A 20,312-nucleotide genomic window follows, 5' to 3' on the forward strand; every position below is an offset into this window, starting at 1 on the left:
TTGATTCCTGTCAACATTTTATAGTTTATTAGTTAGAATCTTTATGCTGACCTTAATATGATTCATGACCAATAAATGTTAAAGCAGTAAACTTTCAAAAAATTTTTATTTATTCTTTTCATGTGTATGATTGTATGATTGTAATGTCTACATGTAGGCAAGTGCACTTGTGTCATGCAATGCCTGCAGAGGACAGAAGAGGGCATCAGATCCCCTGGAACTGTAGTCACGAACAGTTGTTAGTTGCCAGATAGGTGCTGGAATTCAAACCCAGGTCTTCTGCAGGCATAGCCAGTGCTCTTAATCACTGAGCTATCTCCCCAGCCCTGAACCAGCAAACTTTAAGGAATAAATATTTATATTAGTCTAGTTAAAAACTGAAATTAAAAACTATATAAAGTATTTTACTAGAGGTAGTACTGAGCTGAAAGTATTTGAAGAAGACAATTTTCTACTTTGTGCTTGGCCCAAAGAATAACTAATATGTTTGTCACAGTGAGGTAAGTGACATGAAGCCAGGCATAGAGATGGATGAGTGAGGAGATATAGGGAAGCAGCACGTATGTAGAAAGGATCAGCTTTGTGAATACCATCTTCAGGACATCCCGTGCCTATTGCATTCATTAATTCACACCATCTGTGGTTACCAGCAGAAGACCTGCACGAGATCAAGTCAGCCAAAATTCATGCACAGACAGGGGCTATGATCTCCAGGCCACACCCCTTTACTGAAGAGGTTTTAGCAGTTGATACCTGCTGGGGGAAGGCGAATCATTCTTTGAAAGTGTGGCCACTGGCAGGTTTTCAGTGTTCCAGTGGATGGCCTCACACCCATGCACATATGGGTGGCACTAATGGGACTTAATGGGTTATAAAAGACATAATGTTAGGAGGGGAAGGTGGTGGGGGAAGTACAGAGGCAGACAGAAGGGCAAATGGGGGGTAGAGGTGAATAGGATCATATTTCATTATATACATGTAGGGAATAATAATAAGAAAAATTGATATAAATAATCTCTCTAAATACCACTTAGAAATAAAAATGCAGGCCTGGGGTGAGGCTTTATGGATTAAACTCTTGTCATAGAAGTGAGGACTGGAGTTAGGATCCCCAGAGCTCATGTAATCAGATAGGCATAGCAATACCCTACAGGCCTAGGACTCTGGAGGCAGAGAGAGAAGATCCACAGGATGGCTGGATAGCTATAGTAGTTAAATCAGCAAGCTATGGATTCAACTGAGAGGCTCTATCTCAATAAGCAATTGAGGAACACACCTAATGTCACTACCCCCGACACACATACACTTAAATGAACACAAGTGTCCACAAACACATGTTCACTCACATATATGAGCATGCATAAACATATATACTAACACCAAATCCACACATAAATGAAACACACACACACACACACACACACACACACACACACACACACACACACACACACACACACACAAGCAAGGAATAAAATTTCCTGTTCAATCTTCCCCACTGACTGGAAGTAGTTCTTGAAAAAGTCTTTAAATTGTGGTATGTATAGACAATGCTGAGGAATAGAATATTGATTCTATTGTCCAAAATACTGCATAGAATTTCACATTCCTAATCTGAAGCATAAATTTATTTTTTTCCAAAGAGAACAAGAACTTTCTGTCTGAAAGGGAAAGATTTATTTTCCATGTATTTTCTTTATAGTTGAACATACTTAGGAAATTTATTCATTCCCAGGCTTCTAAATCTTAATGAAAAATGCTAAACAGTTACCCAGGTAGCAACACATAGAAGACAATACTAATTAAAAACCACACTGTTACTGGATAAAGTACTTAAGCATGGTGACTTGTGAGGCTGGGTAAGATCTTTTCTCTGGACTAACTGTGAAGAAGCTAAAGAGCTGACTTTCCCCATCACTGACTGCCTTGTGGGCTCACCTCTATGTTGCTGGGTCTACATGTGTTCTAAGAGGGGCAGAGCCTTTTGTACCATGTCTTCCTATGGTGACTTGTGAGGCTGGGTAAGATGTTTTCTCTGGACTAACTGTGAAGAAGCTAAAGAGCTGACCTTTCCCCATCACTGACTGCCTTGTGGGCTCACCTCTATGTTGCTGGGTCTACATGTGTTCTAAGAGGGGCAGAGCCTTTTGTACCATGTCTTCCTCACAGGCTAAGTCTTTCACACTGGAGTCTTCTATCCACTGTTGCAGACCATGTAGACAGACTTGTGTCCCTCCAAACACACAAAATATTTTTTTTTTCACTTTCCTCCCAGGTACAGTGCTTCTATTCACTTGTGTCTTTGTCTTCCTCACAGGCTAAGTCTTTCACACTGGAGTCCTCTATCCACTGTTTCAGACCATGTAGACAGACTTGGGTCCCTCCAAACACACAAAATATTTTTTTTCACTTTCCTCCCAGGTACAGTGCTTCTATTCACTTGTGTCTTTGCCTACTGTCACACCAGGGAATTTGCATATCTCCCTCATCTATGCAAGTCTAAGACAAAAGCTCAGCTGTATTCTTTTCTTGACTGCTCAGGACTCTTCAGTCAGCTTGTCAGAATGAGGTGTCCTGCTCAGCTCCTGGGGCTGTTTATGCTCTGGACCTCTGGTAAGGACAGATGGAGATGAGGAAGGAGAAAGAGGTGGGAATGTGCAGTCTAGACAGCTATGATCTCCATGCTTTTCTGTGAGGTATGCAGATCTTATCCTTCAGGATGGGCTTCAGAAATTTAAATCTGTGAGTGAGAGGAAGATTTCAGAAAGAACAAAGACCTGCATTCTGTTGAAGACACTGACACTAGTGGACAGGGAGAGTGTAGAAAAATTCCAACGTCTGGCTATGCTTTGACAGTAACATTTTAGTTGTTAGCCTTTAACGGCTGTGTTCTCCCTGCAACCCAACACTAACATTTTACATACATTGAATATTGTTAGACCAGTGTAAAATGTGATTTTCAGGAAAAAAATAGTAAAGTAAACATAAAAAGTCTCATTATATTTGTTCATTACCTGGTACTTCTCTCTTATAATTTTAGGTTCCAGCAGAGACATTATGATGACACAGACTCCACTCTCCCTGCCTGTTCCTCCTGGAGAGTCGGCCTCCATCTCCTGCAGTCAGGGCCCCCTACACAGTAATGGAAATACCTATTTGCATTGGGTTCTGCAGAATCCAGGCCAGTCTCCACAGCTCCTGATCTATATGGTGTTTAATAGGTACACTGGAGTCCCAGACAGGTTCAGTGGAAATGGATCAGGGACAGATTTCACACTCAAAATGGCAGAGTAAAGCCTGAGGACTTCGGAGTTTATTACTATATGCAAAATATACAAGCTCCTCTCAAAGTGATACAGCCCTGAACAAAAATTCCCCTGCACCAATTGTCCCAGCTGCCATCATGTGTTAATGTCTAGGAGTAGAATAGAAGACTCTCTGAGCTTTTTCAGGAGAAAGAGTTTGAATGACTCAGCAGAGCATGTTACAGATGTTGTATCTGCTCAAGGGTCTCCTTGACTCTACCCTAAATCTACTCTAATCAGCTGTATCATTTTCCTGAGAATAGCAGATGATTGAAGAGGGACCAACTGCCCTGAGGACAATCAGACATGAAGAAAAAAGCTAACTGGTATGATTGTCATAATTCTTGCTGCCTTGTACACACACAAATAATAAGTTCATTGCTGATTGCAACAATGAACTTAATACTAAGGCTGATGAGAACTCAAATGTATACATGTTTTCTTTTTCATTTTTATTGAGCTTTTTACATTTCATACAATGATTCTTAATTTAGACTCACTTCCACACCCACACTCCCCCATCGTCACTCACTAGGCCTCATGCATTTATTCTGTCATATATGTTGTCATATACCATCAAGCATTTGTATCCAGATGTCCTTCGGTGCAAGTTCATTCACTGGAGTCAGGTCAGACTAGAGATCTTAAAGAAGATCTACTCTACCTCATCGAGGAGTTTGCCAACAGTTTCTAGACTAAGGTCAAGGAACATCACCTGTTTCTTTCACTCCATGTTGGACCTTGTCTGATTGAGTTGGCATAGATCTTGTGCATGAGGCCACTGTTGTCTCAAGTTCACATGAACAAGCTTCTAGTGAAAGCCTATGTTTCCTTATTTTCATGGACCGACCACAGCCCTTACAATCTTTCTGCCCCCTCTTCCACAATGATACTTGAGCCATGGGTGGTTGAGGTTTAATATAGGCATCCTATCCTAGGACACACACTCTTCAAACTCTTACTCTCTAAAACTTAGTATTGGGCCTTCTGTGTGCATCCCACTCTGTTGCATAAGGAAGCTTCCCTGGTAAGAGTTAAAGAATGCATTAGTATTCTCTCTACCTCCTCTTCCTTTACGTTCCATGAGACCAGTATAGAGGTACACTGTAGGTATGCCACTTAGACCTGGGCATCTCAAAGACATATATTCTATTCTCTGTGTGTAACCAGTTGTGGAACTCTGTAATAGCCTCCATATGTTGCAATAAGGGAAAAAAGTCTTCTTTGATAAGTGGTATACAACACCAATTAAATTTAATGTGATTCTTTGGAGTGGCTCACATAGGTGCGCTTTGATAGGGATTTTCTTTTAGGTTAGCTCTGTCGATATTGCTTGCAGGAGGAAGAACATGGATAAAGACAATCATGAATTATCTGTGTTGGAATCCTTTCTGCAGAGAATAGCCATGCTCTATTAGTCTCTGGACACTCCCTTACTCCTGTGCCTCTCAACCTTCAAGGAGGTCACAGGTGGTCCTGGCTCAGACACAACTCAACTCAGCCTCCCATACAAATCCTTTCTATTCAGTTAGGGCAGTGCAATTTGTAAGAACCAGATAAGCTAAATAAATTGTTCAAATTACAGTGGTTTTTATTTTATCTTTCTTAGATTCAAGAGGCAGTTTCTAATATTTTAAATATATTTGTGTGATAATCAGTTTTCTGTGCATGTAGTATATTAAGGAAAGTCAGAAATTTCTCATTTATGAATATTATTTTTATTTTATTTAAAAGTAGCACCATATTATTTTTTTGTTTTTTATGTATATATTTATTGAGTTTATGTATATATTTAGTGCATTTCATTAAAAAATTATAACTGCATTTAGACCGTCTCCCTTTTCCACACCCCTGATAGGTACCCCACTGGATTTCATTCATTCTGTCATTTGTGTTAAGGATTACTGAGTCAAACTTTTTATACAGCTGTCCCTCAGTGCAAGTTCATCCCCTGGAGTCTTGTCAGTCTATCTAGTCATTCCCTTAAATAAGATCAACTCTCCATTTCCCACCAGTAATCAGTTTTTACTAGGGGCCTGATAAGTCATACAAAAACCCAGGAGAGAACTAGGGAAATGGACAGCAGGTAGAATCATTTTAAAGAGAGCTTTACCACACTTAGAAAGTTTGTTACATTATTAAAATATACAGCCACTCCAATATAAATAAGAATCTCTTTCTGCTGATTTACTCCAAAGAGGGAACTTACATATGATTGAGAAGTCAGACACTTGGAAAGAGGTGAGGATATGCAATCACCAGTTAGAGAGGTAAGGCAAATATTTTTGAGTATCACAGGGTAAGAGGCAGCCTATAGTAAGTTGAAGCAGATGTGCTCTATGGGAACTTGAAGAGTCCTAATTTGTACTATCAGTTTTCCTAACAGCACAGCTAATGACAGTAGTTTAGAATACAATTAGCTGCATTAAGACATTTAAAAAAATTCCAAAAATTAATGATTATATAGACTCCTATTTTGTGGAATGAGATCATGAGCACCAATTATTTCAAAACTGGGTGTCTCAAGTGTCAATATTGGAATCCTTTGTTTAATCAGAGAAGGCATGTTTCTGCCTGTGCCTCTGAGACTAGAGGAGGAAAGAGATTGGAATATAGAACAGCCTCCCTGACCCTTTTCTTCAAAGCAACGTAGAAATTTTCCAAAACTGGCTTCCCCTGAAAATGCTGCAGTTGCCTGCACCACCTAGAGTAGCTGGGCAGCACAGCCTGGAACCTCTGCTTCCCTATGAGCGTTTTGTTATGACTTGAATCTCTGCAGGAGAGGAAGGGGTGCTGCTAGTCTGATGACAGTAATAATTGTCAATGTCTTCAGGCTCCAGGTTGTTGATAATGAGAGTATAATCTGTGTCAGATCCACTGCTGCTGAACCTTGATAGGATCCCAGTTTGAAGACTGGATGCCTTTTAGAGCAGGAGTTTAGATTTTCCCTGGTTCCTCCTGATGCCAAGCTATCAATGTTCAGACTGGCCTTGCAAGTGATGGTGACTCTGTCTCCTAGAGATGCAGACAGTAAGTGAGGAGACTGAGTCATCAGAATGTCACATTTTACACCTAAGATAAGAAACACAGAACAAATATACCCTGAGTAATATTGTTAGAGAATGACTCTTTAAATACCACACAGCAATAGTCACACTGCATAGATTTAAAAAAAAAGTCTCCTGTGCTTCCCTTTCTTAGAACCTGAAAACCAGAGCAACACAAGTCCCAACACCTTAGAGGGATCCCTCATGTCCATGCTGTGTGCTGATTGAAACTAAGTCCTTCTCAGGGTATGAACAGATTATTATAAGTCCTCAGGGCAGTGAGCTGTGACTAGATCACATGCCAATCTCTGGGAACTAGTAGGGTTTGACACAGCTGAAGGATTTGGTTGATCTCATCTCAAAGATTCAACACAGGCCCAGTGTTCCCCAGGTGTCCAATACAGACAAGAGCAGCGCAGGTACCTCTTCAGAGAGCATTTTCCTATCATGGGACAAGTCTACCCTGTGAGCACAGGGCCCCTGCATCTGCTCCTCTGCTTGTCCACAGCTACCACAGGTTGCCGTGGATGATGATATCTTAGTGCTCATTTCCAACAATGACTCTGGTGTATGCAATGCTGGCTTCTTTGTGGGTGGTGACGCTCCCCAGTCTGTCTTCCCTCGATCCAGGGCTGCCAGAGACACCAAGGTGTGATGGTGGGCATGGTCCAGAAAGACTCCTATGTGAATGAAAGGGTCCAGAGCAAAAGAGGCATCCTGACCCTGAAGTACCCATTGAATATGGCATTGTCACTAAGTGGGACAACATGGAAAAGAGCTGGCACCACACCTTCTGGGGGCCTCTGGCATGCACCCGTGCTGCTCCCTGAGGAGTCTCTGAACCCTAATCCAATCGTGAAAAGATGACCATGATCATCCTTGAGATCTTCAGTACCCCAATCATGTGCATAACCATTCAGGAAGGCTGTGATGTCTCTTTATGCCTCTGGCCCTACAACTGGCATCCTGATGAAGTCTTTTGACAGGGTCGACTACACTGTCCCCATCTATGAGTGCAATGCTCTCCCACGTGCTATCTGCAACTGGACCTGGCTGAACTGGACCTAACAGACTACTTCATTAAGATCCTGAGTTTGGCTACATTTTCACCAACCACAGTGCAGTGGGAAATGGTGTGTGCTATTAAGTATTGTGCTACCTAGCCCTGGACTTCACAGAAGAGAAGGCCACCACTGAATCTTCCTCCTCCGTGGAGAACAACTATGAGCTCCGGAATTGACCTTGGTAGCGAGTACTTACGCTGCCCTGAAGCACTCTCTTCCAGCCTTCCTTCCTGGCATGGAATCCTGCAGTATCTATGAAACTACCTTCAATTCCATCATGAATTGTGACATCGACATCCTCAAGGATCTTTATGCCAACACAGTACTGTCCTGTGGCACCAAAATATCCTAGCAACACAGACAGGACGCTGAAAGAGATCAGTGCTCTGGCTCCCAGAACATGAAAATCAAGATCTTTGTTTCCCCTGAGCACAAGTACTCGGTGTAGATTGGTGTCTCCATCCTGTACCCCTGCCCACCTATCCTCAGACGTGGATAAGCAAGCAGGAGTATGAGGAGTCCTGATGAGTCGAATACTCTCCATCATCCACTGCAAATGCTTCTAGGGTGGAATATTACTCAGTGAGCTGTTACAAAATTTCTTAACAAAACGTAGCTTGTGCGGAGAGAGAGAAACAGAGAAAATAATTGTATGACTTTATATTTTAATGTTTTACTTGGGGAGAGATGACTGGAAACCACTACTTTTTGTTTTCAAACTGTACACTTCTTTTATTGGACATTTATTTTCTTTTCAAAAAATTTTATTGAGATTTTGTGAGTTTCATGTAATAATTCTTAATCAAATTTAGACATCCCTCCACTCCCCTTCCCACCTTTGGTAACCCCCCAAACAGATTATAGTTATTCTGACATATATGTTTAGTTCTATCTGGTCGAGCATTTCTAGCCAGGTGTCCCTCAGCGCATGTTCATCCACTGGAGCAGCAGGTCCAGACCCTAACCAAGGACCTATTGTCAAATAATTCTTATGGGGTGAGAGAAATATTTTTTGAAAAATATCTCTTATTTGGGTGATTTTGACTGAGTATTAAGAACTGGAAGTGTGATGGCAACAGCAGTCAGTTTGAGAAAGTATCCCCAAGTTCTCCAGTGAGGCTAGGAGTTTGTACTTTAAAAAAAAAAAAGTTATTTCAACTATCCCTCGCCCTTCCAAAAGCCACCCCAGCTCCTCAAAGGAGGATGGCCCAGTCCACACCCTGAGTCATGGAGGGAAGGCAACAGCATGAGAGGGTTGAGGTGTCAGGCATCCAGGGATTGCCTATACACTGACTTCAGACCAGTTTAATAAAAGTGCACACCTTAAAAATGGGAAAGAAAAAGAACAGTTGTGGACTTATAGGCACAAACATGCCTGCATCTGACTTTTGATGAAGGTGCTGAGGATTCAAACCAAAGTACTTATGTTTGAACAGTGAGGTGTCTTACTGAGTCATTTCCCTACTCCTTCCCGGTTCAATATTACAATGCTGTACATAAGTTCACTGTAGAAATTCTGTGTACTGGAATAAAGTCACAGAAAATCACACCATATATTTCGAGAAACTAAATAATTCTTTTTAAATGTTGATGATTTTCTGTTGAAAATGTTGTTTGGCAAGAAAGGACTTTTTGCTATATTCATAGTTTCCAAGGACTAAGAATTGTATATGTCTCCCACTGTATGTTTAAGATCTCTCTCTCTCTCTCTCTCTCTCTCTCTCTCTCTCTCTCTCTCAACTCTTCTGTCATGGTTTCCCCTTTTAAAGTGCCACTTTTCCCACATTTCCCTTGATAATATCTGACACCTATGATACCACCTCTCTTGAGCTCTTTCTTTCCCTTTATCCCCAAGTTTCCTTCTATAACCCTACCTCCCCCTTCCCACTTAAAAAACCCATTTTTATCCATTTCTCCCTTAGCAACACCTGTTTCCTATGGTTCTTCTCTCAGGTTCTTTCTTTTCCTTTAATTCCCTGATTCCTATTCATTATTCTAGTTCCTATAGTTATTTCTGGATACAGACTCACTTATAGAGATTTGGTGCTAGGATCTGCAGATGAGGTAGAACATTCGTCTTTGTTTTTCTGGGTCTGTGTTACTTCACTTAGTATTACAGTTTCTAGTTCTATCCAATTATCTGCAAATTTCATGGTTTCATCTTTCTTTACCATTGAGCAGAACTCCATTGTGTAAATGTACCACATTTTCCTTATCCACTTATCAGTTGAAAGACACTTAGTTTATTTTCATTTCTTAGGTACTGTGAAAAGAGCAACAACAAACATGGATGTACAAGTGTCTCTGCAATAGGATGAGTCCTTTGGGTATGTGCCTGGATCAAATGGTATGTTCATTTTTAGTTTCTTAAGGGTTCTCCACACAGATTTCCTAAGGTTCATTTTTAGTTTCTTAAAGGTTCTCCACAAAGCTTTCCTAAGAGTTGCACGAGTTTGCAATCCCACCTGCAGTGGAGGAGCGTCCCCCTTTCCCCTCATTCTCTCGAATATTTGGTATCATTTGTTGTCTTGATCTTAGCCACTCTGACTGGGGTAAGATGAAATCTTAAAATGGTTTGAATTTGCATTTCCCTAATTACTGACGATGTTGAACACTGTGTAAGATGCTTCTTAGCCATCATTATTGCTTGCTTTGAGATTTTCTGTTCAGATCTTGAGCCCATGTTTTATTGGGTTACTTACTTTCTTCATCATTTTTTTTTTAGTTCTTTATATATTCTGGCTGTTAAACCTCTCTCAGATGCATCACTGATGAAGATTTTCTCCTGCACTGTGGTTTTTCTTACTTCTTTGGTTGCTTCTTTTAATGTACAGAAGCTTTTAATTTAATGAGGACTAATTTCTTGATTCCTGACCTTAATTCCTGAGCAATTGATGTCTAGTTTAGAAAGTCCTTTCCTACACCTATATCTTGTAGGTTATCATCAATGTTTTCATCTAACAGTTTCAGATTTTCAGGTTTCACATTGAAGTATTTGATGCATTTGGAGTTGACTTTTGTGCACGGTGAAAGATGGGGGTCTAGTTTCATTCTTCTACACATGGAGATCTAGTTTTGTCAGCATCATTTGCAGAAAATGCTCTTTCCTCCAGTGAATGTTCTTGGGTCCTTTGTCAAACATCAGGTGGCTGAAATTGCATGTACTCATATTTGGGTCTTCAGTTTTGTTGCATTGATCTATGGGTCTATTTTTGTGCCAGGACCATGTGGTTTCTATGACTTTATCTCTGTAGTGTAGTTTAAAATTTGGCATAGTAATCTCCCAGCATTGCTATTAGTTTTCAGGATTGCTTTAGCTATCTGAGGTGTTTTGTGCTTCCATATGAATCTTAGCATTTTTTTAACAATTCTATGAAGATTGTCATAGGGATTTTGATTGGCATTGCATTGAATGTATAAATGGCTTTTGGTAGGATGGACATTTTCAAAATGTTAAATCTTACATTCCAAGAGTACAGAAGTTCCCTCCATCTTCTGGTGTCTTCCTCAATATCTTTCCTTAAATGTTTAAAATTTTCATTGTAGAGGTCTTTAATGTCTATGGTCAGGTTTATTCCAAGACTTTTTTGAGGCTATTGTGAGGGAGATTCCATTCACTTTTTCGCAGATTGCTTGTTATTGGTATATAAAAAGGCCACTGGCTTTTGTAGATTTATTTTGTAACCTGCCACTTTGTCACTTTACTGAAAGTTTTAATCATTCCTAGGAGTTTTCTGATGGAGTTTTTGGCATCTCTTAGATATAATACCATATTGCCTGCAAAAGGGATAATTTGACCTCTTCTTTTCCAATTATTACACATTTAATTTCCTTCTATTGTCTAATTGCTCTTGCAAGAGTTTCAAGTACTATACTGAAAAAACAGTGGATAAAATGGACAGCCTTGTCTGGTTTCTGATTTTAATAGGAATTCTTTCGTTTTTTTCTCTACTTCTCTGATGGGTTTTCTGTATATAGCTTTGATTATGTTGATTCATGTTCCCTCCTGTCCAATTCTCTCTAGCACTTTAATCATAAATTCATGTTGAATTTTGTCAAAGGCTTTCTCTGCCTCTATTCAGATGACTATGTGGTTCTTCTCTTTAGTCCATTTATATGGTTTATGATGTTTATTGACTTATGAATATTGAACCATCCCTGCATCTCATGAATAAAGCCAACTTGATCAGTGTGGATGAACTTGCTGATGTGTATCTGTATGAGGTTTGTAAGGACTTTGTTGAGAATTTTTGCATCTATGTTTATTAAGGATATGGGTCTATAGTTTTCTTTTTTAATTGTATCTTTACCTGGTTTGGGTATTAGAGTGATGCTGGCTACATACAAGTAATTTGGAAGTTCTCCTTCTGTTTCTATCTTTTTGAATAAATTAAGTAGTATTAGAAATAGATCTTCTTTATGTCTCTAGTAGAATTCTGCTTAAATCCATCCGGTACTGGCTTTTTTTTTTTTAAGTCGGGAGGTTTTATATTACTGTTTCATTTTCCTCATATGTTATGGGTCTATTTAAGTTGTTGATCTCTTCTTGATTTAGTTTTGGGGATTCCCATGATTTTAGATTCACATTCATTTCTTTTAGGTTTCAAATTTAGCCATACTTTATAATGTTCTGGATCTGTGTGGTGTCTGTTGTGATGTTTCCCCTTTCATCTATAATTTTGTTGATTTTGAAGTGCTTTTTCTTTCTTTTTGATAAACAGGCTTGGGAGTCTATCACTCTTGCTTACTTTTCAAATTACCAGCTCTTGAACTCCTTGATTCTTTGTATTGTTTTCTTTGTTTCTATTTTTTCAATTTTTGCTCTGATTTTTGATATTTTTTCTTGTCTGCTGGGTTTGGGTTTCATTTGTTGAAGCTTCTCAAGTAAGCTGCAATGTTAAGTCATTTATTTGTGTTCTTTTTGATTTTTTAATGTAAGCTCTTAGAGCTATAAACTTCCCTCTAATGAATGATTTTAAAGTGTCCCAGATGTTTTGTTGTGTTGTATTGTCCTTTTCATTTAGTTCTAGGAATACTTTCATGTCTTTCTTAATTTCTCCTTTGACTCATTCATCATTAAGTCTGTGTTGTTTAATCTCTATGTGTTCATGTAGTTACTAGGGTTTCTTCTGGTGTTCATCTTAAGCTTTATTTAATTGTGGTCTGATAGAATTCATGGAATTATTTCAATATTTCTGTTTTTGTTGAGATTTGTTTTTTCCCCAGTATGTGGTCGATTTTGGAGAAGGTTCCATGCGATGCTGAACAGAAAGAATATTCTTTAGTGCTTGGGTGGAATATTTGGTAGATGTATGTTAGGCTCATTTGTTGTATGGTATTAATTAAGTCACGTCTGTTTATTATCTGTCCTTTTAACCTGTCGAATGGAGACAATGGGGTATGGAAGGCCCCTACTATTAATGGATTGGGGTTAATCTGGGTCTTAAAGTCCTGTAATACTATTTTTATGAGGTTAGGTACACCAGAGTTTGGTAATATAGGTTAATGATTGTAATATCTTATTGCTCAATTGCTCCTTTGTTCAGAATGAAGTGCCTCTCTTTATCTCTTCTGATTAGTTTCAGTTTTAAATCTATTTTTTCAGATATCAGAATTGCAACTCCTGCTTGTTTCTTAATACCATTTGCTTGTAATGTTTTCTCTTTCCATCCTTTCACCTTAAGGTAGTCCATGTCTTTAAAAGTGAGATGGGTCTCTTTCAGAAAACAGAAAGACAGGTTTTCTTTCTTAATCCAGTCATCTATCCTGTGTCTTTTGACTGGGGGGTTCAGTCAGTTGATATTTAAAGCTATTAATGAAAGATGTGTATTGATTCCTGTCATTTTGATTTCTGTTTGCAGTCTTGGTCTAACTGTGCATTTCCACAGTTATACCTTCATTTAGTTTCTTTCTATTACACCTTGGGTATAGACATTCCTTTCTTCTGCTCTTTGGCTTGCTTTAAGAATTCTCCTCCACATCTCCTATTCATCAGTCAAGGACTTTCTTCTTCCCTTATAGACAAGAATTATGCAATTTGGGAGTCTTACAGATAGACTCACTGAAGGGGTATTCTGATTGCCTCACCCTGCATCCTTGTTCAACATGGAAGAAGCCAGAGTTGTCAGCGTCCCTATTCCCTACTGGAAATGTGGGTAAGCCCTTCAGAGGATGGTGTGGTAAGAATAGGAGGCAGGAATTGGCTAGGCAGTTAGGGTAAAAAAGACCCCAAAGAAATCTAGCCAATATCTTGGCTAAAAGTCCAAATGTCCTTGGGCCTGTTAGCAACATACTCTGTTCCAAAGGCCAAAAATGTCACAAGTATTTGGGAGCTTGTATCTAATCCTTAAAATATTTTAGGGTTACCTTTTCAGAGGGGAGAATGTTGGAGGGGAGGAAGTGGGCATGAATTTGATCAAAACAACTTATATTAAATGTATGAATTTCTCAATAAAGTTTTTGAAAAAAATTAAAAAAATAATTATCTGTAGGGCTGGTTTTGTGGGCATGAATTCTTTTAGCCTATTTATGTCATGGAAGATTTTTCTTTCTCCTTCAACTATAATAGACCTAATTGCTGGGTAAAGTATTCTGAGTTAGCATCTGTGACCATTTAGAACTGGGAATCCTTTGATCCAGACTCTTTTAGCTTTCATCATTTGTGCTGAAAAGTCACCAGTAATTCTGATGGGCTTTCCTTTATATGTGACTTGTTTTTCTTTTGCAGCTTTCAATATTCTCTGTTCTGCATGCTTAATGTTTTTACTATGATATGTTGTAGGTTTTCTTTTTCTGGTCCTATTTGGTGTTCTATGTGCTTCTTGTATTTGTATGGGCATCTCCTTTAATTTTGGGAAATTTTCTTCTACAATCCTGTTGAAGGTCTGGTTCACACTGTTATCCTGAGATTCTTCTTGTTGCTATATGATTATGATGCATAAATTTGGGCTTTTTATGGTGTCATTCATTTTCTGCATATTCCATTCCTGTGTTTTCTTAAATTTTTCATAATCTTTGCATGAGAGTTCTAACTCATCAACTTTATCTTGCAGTCTTGATATTCTGTTTTCCATTTCATTCATTCTTTTGGTGAGACTTTTTTCCTGTTGTTTCCAATGGGCTTATTGAGTGTTTTGGTTCTTTCTTCATTTCAGCCTGAGTATTCCTCAATATTTCAACCTCTTATCTGAATTCGCTCAGAAGTTTATCCCTATCTTCTTTCAGTTCTTTGATTACTTTGTGCATTCTGTAAATTAATTGACTCTTTTATCATATTTATAATTGTTCTTTTTAATTCCATGCCCTCTGTTATGTCTAGGGGTATCTCATTATGCTCCTCTACGGGACTGTTGGTATATGATGGTGGCAAATTATTTGGTTTTTTCGTGGTATTATTTTTTCACTGTGCCTTTGGCATATGCATTTTTTTGGGGGGTAGTTTCTGATTCTTGTATGAGAATCAAGCCTTCCTTTGTTGAGTTTAGGTCTGCTTCTGTTTGTACAATTTATATGACTTTGTGGTTTACTTATCCGGTATGAAAAGCTGGTTGGTCTAGGCTTCAGGTTTTCTCTTTTGCTTTTGTATTGGAGTGGCCTGATAGCTTTAGTCCTGCTGCTCAGAAGTTCCCATAAGTCCCAAGTCTGGTGAGGATCAGATGGTCTCAGACTTCCTTCAATAGTCTGGATCCCTCTAGTAAGCAGTCACCTTACAATCTGAAAGGCTTTCTAGGTAGAGGAAGGATTCAGGACACCCAGGCAGTCAGGGAATGAGGCTGGTCTCAGGTAACTAGGGCAAGCAGTGAAGGTGGCTGGTCTCAGGAATCCCAGAATGGTTGGGTGCAGGGACAACTAGGGATAAATCCTGCTCTTAGGTGTGCAAAGGTAAGTTTGGGGTAGGGGCAGGCTCTGAAGGCTCCAGGGAACTAGCCTGAAGAATTAGGTTGGTCTGGGTGTGAAGGATCAGGAAGCAGTGGGGAGGCTGTGTCAAGGGGGTAGTTCAGAGGCCTGGGGTGCCAAGAGAAGAGGTGAGTCAGTGCCCATTCCAGAAGGATAAAGGGGATGTGGGGGCTGAGAGTTTAAGTCAGGTTGTGGGAGACAAGGGACAGTAGGCATGTTCAAACTTACCAGGAAATGACACTAGCCTAAGAAATCTTGACCTAAAATTTTTACAGTAGCTTAGGTTTGAAAAGAGCAATTTAAAAATGGTTCATTCATGAATCCTGTGCCTTAGCAGTGTGTGAAAAATAAAACACTGGTAGCCTTTGCTTTATTATGGAATTACACTGTTTGAAGCTACATCACCTATGGAAAGCTTTCCATTTGTTATGAACAAACAAACTCAAGTTATAATATATGGAGTACAAAAAGAATTTTTTGTAAAACTGATGAAAAATGTTAAAGACCAGTTTTTAGAGGAGGCTTAATCAGGTCACTCATACTGAACACTGAAGTGCTTTATTTTCTTACTACATCTGCCCTCTGGCATCCAACATGCATGTTTCATATTAAGGAAACATAGAAAGTGTGCTAATAAATGCAGATGTTATGTAGTTCTCAGTCATATATGGTACTCCTTCCTGAAATTCTAGCAGGAATACATGGAACAAGACAGTTGGGCAAGGGTAGGTATTTAAAACCCTGTGAGGTAGATGCTGAACCCTGTAGTCATGGGGATGATCTCTGTAAAAGATAAAATTCCTTGTCATATTCCATCTCTAGAAATAAAAAATCAACAACAAAACACAGAATAATACTAAGTACTAGTTAAGAACATAGTGAGCAGAAAATAAGTGCACTGTTTAGAGAAAACAAATACTTTCTCTCCCATTTATAACTAAAACTGTGAATTAGGAATATGCAAGGAAAAGAAGAGAGTTTTCTAGGGGTTGCAATAGTTTGTAATCCCACCAGCAGTGAAAGAGCATTCCCATTTCTCTTAAAAAACCAAACATGAACCTCCCATATGATCTGGTTATGCCACTCTTTGGCATATGCTATCTTATTACAGGGACACTTGTACAACCATGTTTTTTGCTGCTCTTTTCAGAATAGCTAAGAGATGAAAGCAAGCTAAGTGCTGCTCAACTGATGAGAGTGGTTAACAAAAATGTGGTATACTCTCACATTGGAGTTCTACTCAGCAGTAAAGAAAGATGAAATAATGAAATTGCATGTAAATGGATGTATCTAGAAACTGTTATACTAAATGAAGGTACTCAGACTCAGAAAAAAAAGAAGTATATTCTCCCTCATTTGTGGAACTTAGCACCAAATTCTATTATATTCCATGATGTTTTAACAAGTTGATGCTCTACAACAGTTTTTTTTTTTTCCTGTGTGAAATAACTACCAACGTCACGACTTCAGCAGTGCCATCTTGCTAAACATCTTCATAATTGGGCTTGGTGATGGTTGTGCTCCTTCATTAAAGGAGGGGAAAGCAGAGTCATTGGACCCTCACCAAAGTATCCAGCCACTCTTTCCAGCAAACTGTGTGTAATTTGACCCTAATCATACATGGTCTCTAGAATTTTGGGAGGACTAAATATTTAATCTGGGGAAGGTTTGATCCATGCTGTGTAAATGCTTTCCAATGTGTGTACTATCCAGGTATGAGGTCACTCAAAACACCAGAAATCCCTCAGTCATTTCTGTAAGTAGCTCAGTAAATTCATTGGTTCCCCAGAGAAACTGTAATCAAACATTGGTTTGACACCAGACCCTCAAAAAGAGATAAGCATTGCTTAGCATCCCCAGGAAAAGAATTCTTGCAACAGATGAAAAATTTATTTGTTAATGTTATTTTGTCTCATAATTATTAATAAAGAAAATGAGAAAATAAAAGATGTTAAAAGGATATGGTAATAGAGATATTTTCCAAAATAGAGAAAATGAGAAAGCCTAAGCAAGTGATGAAGGTCTGTGTAGGTTTGTTATAACATATAAAGAAGGAGAAAAAATAATATACACATAATCTTAAAATTTCTAAGGTCATACTTTAGTCAACTAGTTTAAGGAAGAAAATATATGTCTAGTCAAGATTTAGCTAAGAATGTTTGGCTTTTCCCCAAGCTTTGTATACACAGGACATGGTAATTAAAAATATCAGACTGGTGGAACTATGCTTCTTGGATGTTTAACACCCATACTTTGAGGCCTTTATTAATCTGATCAGAGGAAATTAAAGGACAGTTTTTATTCCTTGTCCTCCAAGGTCGACTATGTACCAGCTGACTATGGAACAAGTCTCAAAATGTCCTGTAATGTTGATGAGTCACCTGAGGGAGGCCACTGGAACCCCACCAGATGGAAATGAACCCATGCCTGGCCTACAAAGAAGAGCATCATCTCAGAGGTAACATTTCCTCCATACTTCCAAGAGAAACCAGCCACAATCGAGCAGGTCCTTTGACTTATCTTCACATAGGTGGAGCTAGTAAAAACAACAACAACAACAACAAAAGATCCAGGGACTCCTCCCAAGCCTACGAGGCCCCTCAGGAACAGATCCTCCAATGACCTGAAGGGTAAAAATAAATTTGTTTATTTCAGACAACTATATTGTCTTAAACACCAAAAAAGAAAGTATGTGCAAAGATTAAAGTTATCAGCATATTTCTTTAAGATTTCAAGGAATTACCCTTCCAGGACATTAGGCATGAGTCAATATAATATGTATAATATGTTATTTAGACAATTTTTTCTCGTTGATGATTTTGTTTCTAAGCAGAAATTTCAAAGACTTCAAATCTTGGTCTGCAATATTGTAGTGCCCACCTGTAGCTAAGAGAAGCACCCCACTATTATTCTAACATGATGGATAAATTTGTTTTCTCCCCCTACCTAGAAGCCTTTGAGAGGGAACTGACACTCATTCTAGTCACTCCAACAGCTATCAAGTTGCTGTCCCTTCTCCTAAGAGGATGCTCCTCCCTTGAAACCCCAGTGAGGACAATTAAGGAGGTGCAAATGCACAACACTGGAAGTAATTTTTAATTTACTTTATTTATTATTGCTGTGTGCCTGATGTATGCACGTAGGCATGCATGGCATGATACTTACATGGAAGTCAGAGGACAACTTGTGGAGTCAGCTCTTTCCTTTGACCATTACATGGGTCTAGAGATTGAACTCAGGTAGTCAGCCTTTCTGGATATGTACCTTTACCCACTGAGCCATCTCTCTGAACCCTGTTTTTTTAAATATTGTGTATATTTGCCTATATACTTTATTGTATAAGTTTCAGAATAAATAACAGTAGTATATTGTAAACAAAAACAAAAACAAATTGCCTGAAAACAAATCCTGAGTCTATCACTCTTGAGTCCAGCCTTGGTAGATAAAAGAAAAAATGAGGAGTAACCCAATAGAGGAATGCTTTTGGAAGGTCTTGTCAAGAAATCCCAAATGTTTTGATACGAACATTTGAAATTTTCCCTATTCTGAATTTTTTCTGGTTCCCTCTCTAGAACTTGTAATGCTAACTACTCTGGCCTTTATTTCTACTTCATATCTCCTATCACCAGTCAAGGACTTTCTTTTCTCCCTACAGATAAGAGCTATACAATTTGGGAGTCTTTTGGATAGACACACTGAAGGGGTTCCCCATCTGCCTCACCCTGTGTCCCTGTTTAGCATGGAGGAAGCCAAAGCAACTGTGTCCCTGTTCCCTATTGGAAATTGGGGTAACCACTTCAAAGAATGTTGTGATAAGAATAGGAGATAGGAATTGGCTAGGCAGTTAGGGTAAAAAGACCCCAAAGAAAAGTAGCCATTTTCTAAGCTAAAAGTAAAAATGTCTTTGGGTCTCTTAGCAACATACTCTTTCCATAGGCCAAAAATTTCAAAAGTATTTGGGATCTCTCATCTAATCCCTAAAAGATTTTAGGGTTACCTCCTCAGAGGGGGGAAATGTTAGCGTCACAAATAGCCCCATGAAGAAAGAAAGAAAGAAAGAAAGAAAGAAAGAAAGAAAGAAAGAAAAAAGAGTACATGAAGTCAGGAAAATGTGATGAGGAGATATAGGAGGAGTTGGAGGGGAGGAACTGGGCATGGATTTGATCATAACACCATATAAACCTGTATGAATTTCTCACTAAAGTTTTTTTAAAGTTAAAAAAAGGAAAATAAAGAGCGTTTCAAAGGCTATTTACTTACATGAAGCTAATGTTGAAATTTAACTACTCTGAAGAAAAACAAAAAAGAAAGTAATCTTCATAGAATTAAATATGTATTTTTGTAAAGATGCCAAACAAAAAGATGGAATTCGATTTTACATTTGGTGTCACAGCAAAATTCAGTTCATTAACTAGTGTTTTATGTGAATTCTTCATACTGAAAACTTTTGAACTGAAAGAACAAAGCTAGATACTGATGAGATAGCATTGCAATGTATTTCCCTGATTAAAAAATGTTCTGTTGCACTATCATGCACTTCTTCCTTTAATTCTGGCCATGCTCACATCTGAGGAAACATTGTATGTATCTAGACACACATTACCTCAATATTTATAGAGAGGACCTCAATGGGAGCCCAGATATTGCCCCCTCACCCTACCCAACTCCTTTCATGTTCCCTAAACTCCCACTTAATATCCTGACCTCGTCTTTAATTATTATTTTGTAGCACATATATACATACATATATATGTATTTACACACAAATATATGTACATGTATATAATACACATAAATCCTCATATATTTCTATATATGCATATACACATACATATCTATGTACATATCTTTAAGTCTTGGCATTTGATGACCTATCAGGAAGCTCATTTCTAAAAAAAAGAGATTTTTCTTCTTTCAGAAGCCATTAACTACTTGTAGCTCTTCATTTAGTGCTTGTAAAAATTTCCTCATCAATGTTAGCATGACAGATGGTGTCATTC

General features: G+C 38.6%; 1 gene segment (V, D, J or C); it reads left to right on the top strand.

Annotated features, from left to right (window-relative positions):
• The window catches only part of LOC103751666, a 17,160-nt gene extending 13,866 nt beyond the window's left edge, over positions 1-3,294 (top strand). The window contains 1 exon segment of the V gene segment in view: positions 3,041-3,294. Coding sequence covers positions 3,041-3,294 — 254 coding nt within the window.
• The last annotated feature ends 17,018 nt before the right edge of the window (positions 3,295-20,312 follow it).

Source organism: Nannospalax galili, unplaced genomic scaffold (assembly GCF_000622305.1).
Source record: "Nannospalax galili isolate Female #2095 unplaced genomic scaffold, S.galili_v1.0 scaffold2088, whole genome shotgun sequence".
Classification (NCBI taxonomy): domain Eukaryota; kingdom Metazoa; phylum Chordata; class Mammalia; order Rodentia; family Spalacidae; genus Nannospalax; species Nannospalax galili.